The sequence below is a fragment of the Maylandia zebra genome, linkage group LG12, assembly GCF_041146795.1.
Source record: "Maylandia zebra isolate NMK-2024a linkage group LG12, Mzebra_GT3a, whole genome shotgun sequence".
In the NCBI taxonomy this organism is placed as follows: Eukaryota; Metazoa; Chordata; class Actinopteri; order Cichliformes; family Cichlidae; genus Maylandia; species Maylandia zebra.
This window is the reverse complement of record NC_135178.1, coordinates 34794337-34808823: the sequence shown is the minus strand read 5'-3', so window position 1 is coordinate 34808823 and position 14487 is coordinate 34794337. Positions and strand designations below refer to the sequence as shown.

Genomic DNA, 14487 nt, shown 5'->3' with positions numbered 1-14487 from the left:
AAAGAGGAACATGTTCTGTGCTATAACAGCTTGAAAAAAGCAATGAGAATACGAGCAGACAGCAACACTTGCTATTGCATATTCTTTAACATTCTGTAATATTTTATGCACTACACTTGTCTATAATTGTAGCTTTTATTTAAATACATTTGAATATATATATATATATATATATATATATATATATATATATATATATATATATATATATATATATATATATATATATATACATATATATATATATATATATATATACCCTATATATAAGATAAGATAAGATAAGATAAGATAACCTTTATTAGTCCCACACGTGGGAAATTTGTTTTGTCACAGCAGGAAGTGGACAGTGCAAAAGTTATGAGGCAAAAATTAGAATACAATAAGAATAAATACAGTACACAACTGTACAGAATAGAATAAAATAAAATACTATATACAGTAGAATAAAATAAAATAAATATACAATAAGATACAAATAGAATACAAATACAAATACTATATACAACTGAGTAAAAATACAACGATGACAGAAAGGATTATTGCACTTAGTATTATTGCATATGTATGGATGTGTGTGCTTGATCAGTTAAAGTCTTTATTATGGAGTCTGACAGCAGTGGGGAGGAAAGACCTGCGAAATCTCTCCGTCCCACACCGTGGGTGCCGCAGTCTCCCACTGAAGGAGCTGCTCAGTGCTGTCACAGTCTGCTGCATGGGGTGGGAGACGTTGTCCAACAGGGATGACAGCTTAGCCGCCGTTCTCCTGTCACTCACCACCTCCACTGGGTCCAGAGGGCATCCTAGAACAGAGCTGGCCCTTCGGATCACCCTGTTCAGTCTCTTCCTGTCCCCAGCAGAGATGCTGCCGCCCCAGCAGACCACGCCATAAAAGATAGCAGAAGCCACAACAGAGTCATAGAAGGTCTTCAGGAGTGGGCCCTCCACTCCAAACGACCTGAGTCTCCGCAGCAGGTACAGCCTGCTCTGCCCTTTCCTGTAGAGGGCGTCTGAGTTATGAGTCCAGTCCAGTCTATTGTTCAGATGAACACCACATATATACCCTAAGACAGCTGGGATAGGCTCCAGTGCCCCCCGCGACCCCGAAAAGGATAAGCAGAAGTGAATGGATCGATGGATGGGCGGATATTTTTCTTAAGCCAAACTTCGCGTGTTTTTATTCTTCAATTCTGTCACATTGGTTCTCAAACTGCAGCACGGGTCCCATAGTGGGGCACAGAACCACGAATGACATAATTTGGAGGAACCCCCCCCCCCCCCCCCCCCCCCCCCCCCCCAAAAAAAAATGTTTGGGGGGGGTTTAAAATGTTTTAAAAATGGGGACAAGATAAGATTTTCTTTTCTTCTGCAGTTGGGTCATGCCAGAAAGGGATTTTGAATCACTCCTTTTAGAAATGTTTAACATGCAGGGTGTTTCAGGGGAGTTTGGACACCACCCAGTGATTTTAAGAACTGAAACAGGAAGTGAAACTATTTAAATGGCAGTGTTTGCTTTTAAAAGAATTTTTAAATATTGGTTTAAATTAGACTTTTTAGGCTTTGTCTTGGTATGGTGTACAGCAGAAACATGCCAAACACAGGCAGGACTGCGTTACTTAAAGGATGCATTATTTTATTGATCATCAGTGTCTCTTTTTTCTACTTTTGATCAAAAATCTGAATGTATGGATAAAGCTTATGATGCAGATGTGATGAAAGAAGAAAAGCAATAAAATAAAAATAAGTATATTAAAACACACACACACTAGATACCGATGGATACTGTAAACATCTTCACGTGTTTGATTATGGCATACATACATAATCAAACATTATACAGTTTGCTAAAAGGCAACAACAGACAAGAGATGATTTATTGGTAAACAGTCCACACGTCTTGAATATATCTTTAAATTTATAACTGCTGCTAATGTTTCTTGTGTATAGATTATAGAGATGCCAAAAAAAGAGTTTCCAGCTACCATTGTGTATCTACTAGTGTCTGAATTTAAATTATATTTAAAGTAAAAATATATAATTTTCTTGTAGAAACCACAATGAGATTTCCTGTTTGTTGGTTTGTTGGTTGGGTAGTGAGTTAGTGAGAAAACAGTAATTTGCTGTTGCACCTCTCACTTCCAGTGTAAAGTGACGATAGGACTTGTCATCTGATTGCTACAAGACAGCACAGCGAAAACTTGAAATTTTACCCCCAGCTTCCGCTGCGTTCACAAGACAGGAAGTAGATTCATTCTGTTGAGTAAAGAGCATGGTGCTGGAAAGACGTGGAGGACACTTTTAAAGAGTGCTTTACATGTTATTAGGAAGCCCACACACTCCACCAGTGAGCCATGAGCAAACGGAAACTGAGTAAGTTATGTTTTTTTTTTCTGATGGGGAATTATTTGGAAAAGTACTTGTCGTCTGTCGCCCTAAAGGATCCAGCAAAAGTAAATCAAATCCGTCAGTGAGAGAAGCACCTGATGGTGGACTGAACTTTCTCTGATTTTAGGCTGATTTTAAAAACTGTTTAAAGTTTTATATTTTGGTGTAAAATACTAAAAAGAAAAGGTAGTGACAGCAGAATTCACACAAAGCATACACAGTAAAAAAAAAAATCTTTGCTCTGAAATCCAGCAATATTTTTTTCTAAAGTTTAGATCGTCCAAAGGTCACAAGATAAAACTGGTTGGGCATGACATGAATTAAAGTTGTGCTTATGTTCTATACAAAGCTTAAAACCTCAGTTTCAGGACTGAAACAGTCATTTTCCAACATTTTTGTTGGATGACTTATCAGTCATCTTACAACATTGCAGATCTACTAACAAGGATGTTTAAATTTAGGTGAAAGGTGTAATCCTTCTAAGTAATAGTACAAAAGTTGTGGCATCAAACTAGCCTGTGTCTCTCTGCCGGGCACGCAGCTTTTTCTGAGATAAATCTACAAATTTCATGTGACATGTTGTAAATAGATATTTGGGATCTTGATCATCCATCCGTCCATTCTCTTCCGCTTTTACTTGTTAAGCACCTTGGCATACCCTTGGTTTTTAAGTGTGCTTTATAAATAAAGTTTATTATTATTATTATTATTATTATTATCCTTATCAGGGTCATGAGGGGATCTCAGTTCAATTCAGTTCAACTTTATTTATATAACTCCAAATCACAACAACAGTTGCTTCAATGTGGTTTGTATGGTAAGATGAGGACCATATGATAAAACAGAGAAATACCCAGCAACATTATGAGCAAGACCTTTGGCGACAGTGGGAAGGAAAAACTCCCTTTTAACAGGAAGAAACCTCCAGCAGGACCAGACTCAGGGAGGGGCGGGGCCATCTGCCGCTAACAGTAGGGGTGAGATGAGGAAGACAGGGCAAAAGACATGCTGTGGAAGAGAGTCAGAGATTAATAACAAGTAATAATTAAATGCAGAGAGGTCTATTAACACATAGTCAGTGAAAAAGAAATGCATTATGGGAATCCCCCAGCAGCCTAGAATTATTGCAGCATAACTAAGGGGGGATTCAGGGTCACCTGATCCAGCAGTAAACTGTACACTTTAGCACAAAAGAAAGTCTGATCTTACAAGTAGAGATGTGTCTGTCTCCTGAATCCAAGCTGGGAGCTGGTTCTACAGAAGAGGCCTGAAAACTGAAGCCTCTCCCTCTCATTCTATTTTCAAATAGTAAGCCGGCAGTCTGAGAGCGAAGTGCTCTAACAGGTTGATATGGTACGATGAGGTTTTTGAGATAAAATGGAGCCTGACTATTCACAATCTTGCATGTGAGGAGCAGGATTTTAACTTCAATTCTGGATTGATGAGAATACATGAGAAATATGCTCTCTTTCTAGTCCCTGTCAGAACTCTGGCTGCAGCATTCTGGAGCAACTTTGAGGGTTTTTAGGACATCCTGATAATAATTACAGCAGTCCAGCTTAGAAGTAGGAAGTAAGCCTAATAAGCCGTTTGAAGACATAAATTTTTAAAAACGTTTTACACACAGGTGATAAATTACCATTAAATGTTCTAAACTGTGTTGTAGAAAAGTCCAGTGACTGTGTATCTGCAATGGAAGCTGCAGAAACTGGACAGCGGATATAAAAACACTCTCCATGTTTAATTTGTGTGTGACGGCTGTTTTTCACTAAATGCAATCGGGTGAGAATTTGTGTATTAAAGTAGTTATCAGTGTTGTTTTTGCAAAGCAGATCTTGATCTCAGTCAGACTTCCTGACACAAAAATATTTTTACTGCTGCCTTGCCACTTCTGCTTACTCTTATCACTGCGGCTGGTGCTGCACATTTTACTGTAATTGATAGTTCAAACACCTCCCCCTCTGCTGTGGTCTTCTGTTTATTCTTTTAGCTAAATTCTGTTGCTGTCTTTAATAGTTCTGCCATTTTTGATGTTCACTTGTGTTCAGTTCACTTTCTTTGCTTTTTTGTCTGTCGCTTGCAAACCTTTTTCATGTGTTTGACTGTTGGTAAATTGCTGTTGCCATCTTATTTTTCCAAAGCCCGACGTAACTGTTACATGCAAAGGTAAAGCTGTCAGCTGAAGCTCACTGGCCTGGTTGGCAAGCTGCTTCCATAGAAAGGATATTTGCACTGGCTACAGATAACTAGTGAGGACAGATTGGACTTCACAGCAAGCCTCAGTGCTGAAGAGGGATTCATCATTTATTAGACAACTACAGGCTGCAGCTGTGTTCACGCCCCAGATTAAGGAAACTTTAAACAGCTCACTTATATTGAAACTCCAACTGCAACTTGCAGACTTCTGAAATATGCTTTATAATAAAAGCCAAAAGAATTTGAAACAATTTATTAAATTTGCAACCAGATATTGTTTATTGTATGTTTTTAAATTATGTTTTTAATCTGATTGGAATATCAGAGCAGCCAAATGACAAAAGCAGCGTCTTAAATTTGGTTTTGAGTCTGGTCTCCTAAAGACAACCTGCAGCCTGTCCTAGCAGACTCAGACTGACACAGTCACTCTCTGACTGACTTTCTAATAACTACCTACTTATTTGTAAATGCAAACAGATTGCCTACGCATGGCAGTCAATCTTACTCAGCACCCAGTTTGCGTCTTTGCAGTCGGAGGTTCTCCTTTTATTCAGCTGGTTGTATTCATGTTATATTCCCATTTAAAGCAAAGCTGCAAACGCCTTTGTCATGTTACAGTTAAATGATATACTGCAGCAGCTACGTCACTGTTTGTGGAGGAATTTCTGAATTTATTTTTCTTTGAGCTTCTGGCTGGATTATGAAAGTAGGTTTCTGTGTATGTGGATGGCAACAGATATGTGATCTTCACTGATTTATCATACTTAGTTGCCACATTTTCACAAAGCGATTTCATGCGATTGCTAACTTTCAATCTAAAAAATAAGAGCAGACTAACTCAGTTTTGATGCACCAAAGTGAGACTGAAGTGAGTGATCGCAGTCCTTCGAAGCAACCATTTCAAAAGCGAGTAGGGAACTTGTTCATTGCACAAAGTTACAGTAATTTTAGTTGGACCGCCGTCTTCCACCACAGTTTTTCTTGGTGTGACTTTAGCGTAACACACTGAAAAGAAATGTTACTTTGAACCAACTTTAATAATTACCCTATTTTGTTACAGCTAAGTTTATTAGTTGTACTCAGACTGTAATTTAATATAAACCTTTTACTTGAAGTACAGATTCTCACTTTGACAAATTGTTTGTGTTGATTATTTTCATGGTAAGTTATTTTTAATTTTAGGTACAGTGAAATAAACAGTGTTAACCCAGAAATCCCAATTTTCTGTTGCTACAGTGGAGTGCAATGCAACACTTTTTCAGTGTAGAAGCATTTTTAAAATTAAGCAATCTCTAGTGGTTATATGTAAAAGCATATAAATAAAATGAGCTCAGGTGGCCACTTTTAGATCGGGCACAATCCTTACTTACCTATATACGCTCAGTCACCATAAACTTGAACCCCAGTGCACTCTAAGTCTGCTGGAGACTCTAAGTCTGCTGGAGACAAAATGAATGAAAACCATCCATTATCTGAACTGAATCTGAACTCATTCATACCTTAGATTATTTCAGAATAACCATTCAACACAACATGCATGTCTTTGGGCTGCGGCAGGAAGCTGGAGCATCAGGAGAGAACACATGACACTAAAGAAGTGCCCTGAAACAGGAACCTCTTCCTGTGATGCGACATTGCGACCCACACCATGATATGATAAAATACATCTTCTTTAACATCTGTTGATATCAGTCACAAATATATTGAGCATTAAAAATCCCCCCAAAACCTTAGTGTAACTTATCACAGGTTACATTTATAAATATTATAATATGGAACTGTATCAAAGCGGAGGAAGTAATCTAAAGCAAACATATTTGAAAATGTCTTGTATGTATGGTACATAAGACATGAATAATATTACTATATATTAACTCTTAGTAGAGCTGAAGTAGAAAAGTAGTAGTAGAAGCACAGAGACAGTGGTATTAGACGAGTCTGGTAAAAGAGGCTGATGTAAGTTTATTTGTGCAAGCCCATAAATGAATGTGCTCTATTGGCGCTCGTTCCAGTGTGTCCGCTGTTGCTTTGTCCACTGTTCCACTTACAAACATCTTTTTGCTCCATTGTTAACGAAGCATAGACGTGCCTTTGTGCTGTTTGAAGGGACAGCGGCCCGGCTGAGCGCACAGAGCTGAGCTAAGAAAAGACAGCGAATTCCTGCTGACAGGACAACAGGCCTCTGTGCATCTCTTCTTCTGCTGCTTGACTTGGTAGCTGTCTTATAAAAACTGATTTTTTTGAGGCAGCCTGAGGACATTTATTCGCTCTGTGAAAACAAATCAGCTTCAGGCTTCGGGACAACAAAAACCTCCAATGGAGCTCAGTTGAGTAGTTTTAAAAAGTTCAAATTTTAGAGTCACGTTGTTGCTTTAAGTGTCACGTTGTCCTTTGACATTTACAGAAATAGCCAAGGATCATAAATGCTGAAGTGAATCTGTTTGCTGCAGAAAAACATTAATTTTGGAACATCGTGGCATTATTTTTCTTAACAGAAATTGGCAAAGGACGTAGCTGCAAATTTTGTAAAATCTGCTTGTCTGCTGTTATAATTTGGCACTATATACATAAATCTGATTAGAGTTAACAGTAGATAATTTTTCCTTAGTTCCTCAAAGTAATTGTATCTCAAAGAAAGCGAAACCATTTTAAAAACAGAATGAACTCAACGCCTAACAAGTTCTTTGGGATTTTTGAATGTTTCTACAACCAAGCGAATACAGTTGCTACCAAAATAAAACAGGAAGTGCATGTCAGAGAGACAAAGCATGCATTGACAACAAACAGAGGGAGACAAAGGGAGTGAAAAACAGTCCAGGTAGCAGGCACGCACAGTCGGGCCTGGTCTGGGCTACTTTTGGTACGTACGGTTCAGTTATGGCACCATCAGGTGCTCTGTGGGCATAAAGCAGGTCAGGCATGGGTTATAGAAAGTACTATGTGGGCCAGATGTGCCCCAGATGTCACAAATGATCTGACCTCTGGCTCAAGGTTCAGTGTGGTTCATAGAAAACCACAGATGTGGGCCATATCTAGGACAAATGTTCACTTCTCTCTGAGATGAGACAGGACAGCACTAAAAAACACAGAGAAGGGGATGAATTAAGTAAAAACAGAAGCAAAACTGACCATAAACTTAACAAAACCCAACAGTATAATAAGGAATAAATGACACAAAGGGAAATGCCCATATCTGTTTATTGGAAAGAGAGGAGGTTTTTAAGTTGATTGTTTAGTACTACAGTGTTTAACTTAACTCCACTGAGTGGGATTTACTCTAAAATATGACAGGCAATAAAGAACATTTTCTCATTTTTATGGTCGATTAAGAACAATGTGGAAGTGACACATGCTGGCTCAAGTGTAAAAGATAACATCTACCCTCCATCAACCCCATCTTTGTATCTCTCTCCAAATCATGAGTCCATGTTTAGCTGCTGAATTAAATAAACAACAGTCAGTGCCTCCAGAGCCTAATTGGTCCTTTGGGAAAACACTTGAACACTGGTGAAAGTTCGGGAGCTTCACCTCATAAGAGAGAAACAAGGGTACGATGACATTCCTCAAATGCCTCCAACGCAAAGAAAACATGTTGGTTTGCAGCTGTAGGTCTAAATAGGGACATAATGGCTCTGCACTGATGCTAATGTGTGTTTAAAATGTGCATGTTCATGTCACTAAGGGGCTAACCCAAATTAAAAAGATGACCCTGTGCAGGGATCAGCCAGTGCATCACTGCAAAACGAGCCAGATTAAAATCATTTTGTCGCGTTTAATCTTGATGAATTTGGGGTTTTTCAGTTTTTAACACACACGTTGTGTTTTCCTGTTTTTCTATTTTTTAAAAGATAAAAGATGACAAAGAAATTGATTGAACTCACTCAGCAAGCAAAAAAGTTGAGAAACTCTCTGACTAAAGATCTAAAGTCAGAGAATATAAAGACGTCATGAACTAAAAAAAACAATTTAAAAAAAACTGCATGTTTATGTTTCTAAAACAATTCTGATAAACAAGCTTGAAATCACAGACTGTATACAAAAGATGGAGGCTACCATGATGTCCTTTCTTTTTTGAGCTCTTATTTTGAAGATAATTTTAAACACAGTCTCACAGTATTTTAAAAGGATTCCAGGAATAATCTGACTAACAGTGTTGCCTGGTATGAGTTACGGTATGAGTCATCTAAAGATTTTATTGAGTAAACGTCTATTAGCAAGTAACAAATCTGTAAAAAATAAAACAAACATGTGGGTATATAAAGTCTGTGGTTCTGACACAAGCCTATCACTGTTCCTAAAAAGGTGTTGTTTACTTTATATATATATGGTTAGGTTTATATATGGTTTATATATATGGTTTAGGCCCTATAAAGGCACTACTAATTACTCGGTTAGGGTTTGAAAAACACGCGGTTTTTCTGTGGTTTGGTTCAAAATATGAGGTTACAGGTCGACTATTGCATTTGAATGTGATGCCAAGAGCTTGTTGCTATTGCAATTTGTGACATGCTGTGAGTGAGAATGAGCCCTGCTGCACAAAACCTTTGGACAGAAATGTGAGACAGCAACAGCTTTGAGAAAACATCTGTATACGACACAACAGGGAGGAAACAGCTGGCATTTTAGGTCACTGCCAGGTGTTTCTTTCTTCTTGTTCTTCTTCTTTTTCTTTAATAAAACCAGACCTCATACAGGGATCTGACCAGGAAGCCAAAAATCACAGTACACTCTATACCCTGCTTACCCATCTATTTCACTCTAAATGGGACTAACATTTACAAAATGAACATCACATTTTATTAAGCAGGTCTGTCGCTCTGTGTTAGCCCTACGTCAGATTGGTGACCTGTCCAGGGTGTATACTGTGTCTCGCCCTATGATAGCTGGGATAGGCTCCAGTCTCCCTGCGTCCCTGATAAGGACAAACGGAAGAGAATATGTGGATGGAGGACTTTAAACGGGCAATTAAGACCATAAAGTCACCAGCAAAGTGTATACTGATGTCATAGATTAAATCAGAAGAGGCTAATTTTCTCATAGTCTTCTATACATTCAGACATCTTTATGCAACCAAAGGAGTCGCCCCCTGTTGGCCATTCGAAAGACTAAAATCACTTAGGCATTGGCTTCTGTGTTCTCCATCTGCGTAATTTAAAAATGCTTTTATTAATGTTTTTGCACTTAAAAAAAAATTAAACTCCTTTTTAACTAACTCTTCTTCTCCAGATTTAAAACTGTTCGGGAGCCTCTCCAACCTCTCCTTCCGCCGCTCAACAGGGAAGAAGAGCACCAAAGCGTCCCTGGAGTATGATGGGAGCTTTTCCGGGGACAAATCTGCAGGGATGGGCAACCAGTCGGTGGACGACATGGAGTCCTGCCTCCACAGCCCCACCTACGCTCGCTCCTGTGAGATGTACACACATGTGGGGACTGTGCCTCGCAATGACAAGCAGAAGAAGAGCTTCAAGGGGCTAAAGGAGAAGAAGACCAAGACAGAGGAGGAGGAGGAGGAGAAAGGGATGAGTGAGAGGCAGGGCAATTTGAAGGCGGGAGAGCATGTCCGGGACTCGCCCCTGCTTGGTGCTCTGACAAGCCTTAGTGCGAACAACATGGAAAAGCCTCAGCCTGCTTCTACGTTGGCCCGGTCACTGCCAGTGACACCGACATCCAGCCCGACTTCACCTTTGACCTCAGAATCTGACAGCTGTGATCCTGCTGTGGAATTTTTAACCAGCAGTGAGGCATTAAAGAGCAAGAATGATTTAGAAACAGCCAGAGAGCCTTCAGTTAAGAGCCACAAGGCTGCTTCGAACCAGGATCTGTATGTGCCGATGGATCCTATAGCTGAAACAGCCCACAGCCACCTGGACCCCCAAACAGAGAGACTGCGAGGCGTCACACGTACACAGGAAACCACCACAACCATGAAAAGCTCACAGGAAGTGGAGTATGCTGACAAGTGAGATGTTTATTTATTTTTCTCTCAGAAGATGCAGGTCAGAAATACACAGCCTGATTGTTATTCAGGCAGTCAGTTCATATCAGTAGAAAAACGTTTTTAGTTAGAAACATAAGAAAAACAGACTGAAAATTCACAAAAGTGTCTTTGTGAGACTTAAACTATTAGTAGAAAATAGTAATAATCACGAGAGATTGAAAAAGGTCATGTTTCATGACCTCCTGACACCCAGCTGCTTGTTAGTGGAAATTAATTTAATATTGAGTTGACCTGAAATAAATCAGTCACTTAATCGATCACTGATCTATTAAATTATCTGTTTAAAAAGAAAAAAGATATAAATCTTAAAAATAGAGCATAAAAATTAAATCAACTTAAATTAAATTAAAAAATAATATAAAATGCACAACACTCTATAAGCTCGAGTCACTGAATCAAATAATGCTGGATGAAAATATTTAAAATGAATAGATCTAAAATGTAAATATAATGAAACAATAGAAAATATTGTCTGTAACAGAAGAGACAATGAAAGTAACTCTGTGGTAAAATAATAACTAATTAATTATCGAAAAGAAAGTAAGTAACATTATGACACTCTCTAAAAAATAAAACTCTCAAATATTCAACACGTGAAGATTAAAATGCACTGTGAAAGTGGCTGTCGCTGCGGACATGCGCAGTAGCTCCGCTCCCACTCACCGCGGCTATCAGTCAGCTGGGCGAAGCCGTGAGGACTGACCTCGGGACAAGATGTGTGAAGTTGGGGACTTAAAGTTAAGCGCGGTGAGGAGGGAAAGGTGAGAAAACCGCTTCCGCTATTAACTCTTTATCCACTGATGACACGGAGCCAGGCTGTGAGATCAGGGTTTGTGTTTCTTGAATAAGAACACACACAGTTAGTTTTTTCTGAAACAGTGAGACAGTCAGAGAAAACTATCTGTCGCGATCATCTGTTAATCTGCTTCGGGGAACAGTCTCAGCTCCGAGGCTTTGATATTTTTATCCCTTCGGTCGCTTTTTTTTCGTTTGAAGTATATTTGTAAAGGCGGAAATAGAGGCGTGTTTTTGGTTAGTTTGGTGCCATAAAACCTGAAACGAGGATCAGTAAAACATTTACTAGCTACAAGTCGACTTTGAAGTGAGTCGGCTTGCTGGCTCTGGACCGGTCTGTTAGTTACATAAGCGGAGGAATTTGATCCTGCGCTGCTTCACTCTGAAGAGTGATAAGACTTCTTTGGCAGAGATGCAGCAGCAGGTTTAACTTCGTCTCTTTTCCACCTGACTTGTATGTCCCGCTGCATGCTGTCACAGGTTTGCGACCTTGTGTCAGTCGCTTAGTGCTGGCTTCAAGGAAAAGCATGCCACCTTCTGCTGCTTTAATCCAAATTATAAAAGAAATGAATGATTCTTGTACAAATAAAAGGCTATGAAAATACTTAAATGTTATGGCCCTGCAGGTAAAAGTCTATCTTAATCAAGCTGAAGTAAATGATTATGTCTTCCCAAATTGAACTTTTTGGTATTTTTCTTTTTTCAGTATATATCGTCCTGTTATTCCTGTTAACATTATGCTGTAATTAAGAATTTAGTTTGTAAAACTGTGAAAAAAAATCATCAGAATTTGACTTTAAGTTAGTTTTCGTTTGCAAAGATCTGTTTCAAGCTTCTAAATGTCACCAAACATTTGAGTAAAATAGCGAAGGGACGGTGTGATTCGTGTAGATGTAATTATATCTGATACCAGTGCATTACTGGAAAAATAAAGCTCAGAGGTGCCAAAATTTTACAAAGTCAGAATCACAAAAATGCTCAAAATATTGAACAAAATATTGATACGTCCAGAATCTCAACTTAATATACAGTTCATCGGACAGCTGTAATAACAGGCCTGCTAATTATCACCAGCCTGATCATTTGATTTGAACTCGCTTAACCTGCTAGAGAGTTCAAGAGGTTGATAAAGGCCAACAAGAGTGAAAGTAAAAGGAAATGTGTCTGTATCTATAAAAAAGAACGTCTGAAATGACGAGAATGCTGAATATTTGGTTGTTTTACTTAAAAAATCGGCTTATGTTGTTTCATTATGAAGTCTTATTGTTAGCATTTTGGCTCCTGTCATTTTATGTATTTATGTTTTGGAGACAGAAATAACCATATCTGAAGGAAAAGGTGTTTGTCTTCATTCATAGACTGTACGTGTGCATCACACAGAAGACAGGTACCTATCAACTAGTGCTAAGAATATCAGTCACCAGCACTGACGCTAACACATCTCGGATGTTTTGTAGCAGACAGAAAGTCGTATTATTGGTCAGATAATTCTATTAAAAACTCTCCAAAAAGCACAAACAACACAGACACAGTGAGTCATGTTCAAGAAGTCCAGTTAGGGTCGACGAACACCCGTTCTTTCAAACTCGAAGCTTTAGGAGAAAGAAGATCTCCCAACCAAAAATCCTCAGTATCTGTTAAAAAAAACGAACATTAAATGGCTTTAAGACTCACATCAGCATCGAAGGAAAGCTTTTAGTTTGATTATTGACTTTCAGTAGCAGAATAAGAGGAAATGGTGTCCTGTAGCTGTCAGGGGAAAAGGCTCAGAGTGGATTTGTGGATAAACAGAGACGACTCGTCCAGCCTCTCATTAACAGTGTGTTTCTTTTAACTACTGGTGCAGTGCCTGTTCCGGGTAAGTGTAGCCCCAACTTACAGATTTTCCCTGACTGTGCAGTTAATTGGAAGTTGCTGGTTTGAAAAGACGACCGCTGTATGGTCACACTTGTTGAATGTGCGTGTAGTGAAAACATAACTGGATGACTTAAGCTGTTTGTCACAGGAAACCAAAGACTAACATTTTTTTTAAATGCCTGTTTGTCTTTTTGAGAACCAGTCTGAATTTTGTTATTCCACATTTCAACCCTGCACCCACGGGACACTACAAAGCCTTAAGATGTAGACGATGGTCTTCAAACCTCAGTGTGGGACCAAAACACCGCCATGTCGGACACTTTTAGATGTGGTATCGCTAAACTAAGTGACGTGCGTTCATGTGGATGAATGCCCTCACAAAGATATTTAAACAAACATGGCTGTGTTGGTGTGTGGGCCCCGTCCCTGCAGATAGAGTAGAGCCACAGTCACAGTAGTGGACTCACTGAGAACAGGAAAACGATGGGAACTCTTCATCCAAATGACCAGAAACCCATCAAGTTTGAGGCATATCCCGCGAACGATCGATGAGACAGGCGAATTGGAGATTTCTCAAATTATTAGTAAGTAGTAGTAAGAGTAGTTTTACCCGCAGCGCAGCCGCAGAGGTGTCATATCAGCTTTCAGCTGTTCACAGTTTCGGAGGAATTGCACTGCCCGAACTCAGCACGTTCTGAATTCTCACCTTATTGCAATAAAGGAGGTAATTCAAGTTTAAGAAGCCATCAGAGCAGAAGTGGTCACTGAGGCTGAACTTGACCTGCTTTTAAAAAGTCATCCAGGCTTGGTGACTTTCTTTTTCCACTCTGTGTTTGTTGCAGTCAGCCTCAGCTCTTTGCAACTAATGTCGTTATTAGGGAAGCGTTAAACCACAGGCAGAGTCTCTCTGACTGTGTTGCTGTTGCTTGATGGCGTAACAGCTGCTGGCAGTCGGAGCAGGAACTGCTGTAAAATTTGGTGCTGGTTTGAGGAGTGCAGCCCTGAAGTGGAGGGAGTTTCCCCTCATGGATAAGGCCACTGCAAACAGTCTTATAACTTAACAGTGAACAGACTTTAACTGTGGTTCGGTCCAAGTGTGAAGAAAAAATGTGAGCAGAAGAATATTGACCATTTGTGACAGTATCCTGTCCACGTATAAGTGGATGTTGACCACTGGTTATAAGCTGGTTATAAGCTTATTCTTAGATATAGCTGCAGGTCTCCAGTTTGTCGCCTTTAAATAGAGATAAAAACAT

At 39.3% G+C, this 14487-nt stretch overlaps 1 protein-coding gene across 2 annotated transcripts in view; it reads left to right on the top strand.

Annotated features, from left to right (window-relative positions):
- Positions 1-2266: 2266 nt before the first annotated feature.
- sh2d3cb (SH2 domain containing 3Cb) overlaps positions 2267-14487 on the top strand; it is a 64248-nt gene continuing 52027 nt past the window's right edge. The window contains exons 1-2 of one of the 2 annotated variants that reach the window (XM_004555723.3): positions 2267-2370; positions 9808-10540. In XM_004555723.3, coding sequence (XP_004555780.2) covers positions 2352-2370; positions 9808-10540 — 752 coding nt within the window. In that variant the 5' untranslated portion in view covers positions 2267-2351. Of the gene's footprint in view, positions 2371-9807; positions 10541-11171; positions 11341-14487 lie in introns of those variants that run through there. The other variant, XM_004555724.3, reaches the window with a different exon arrangement.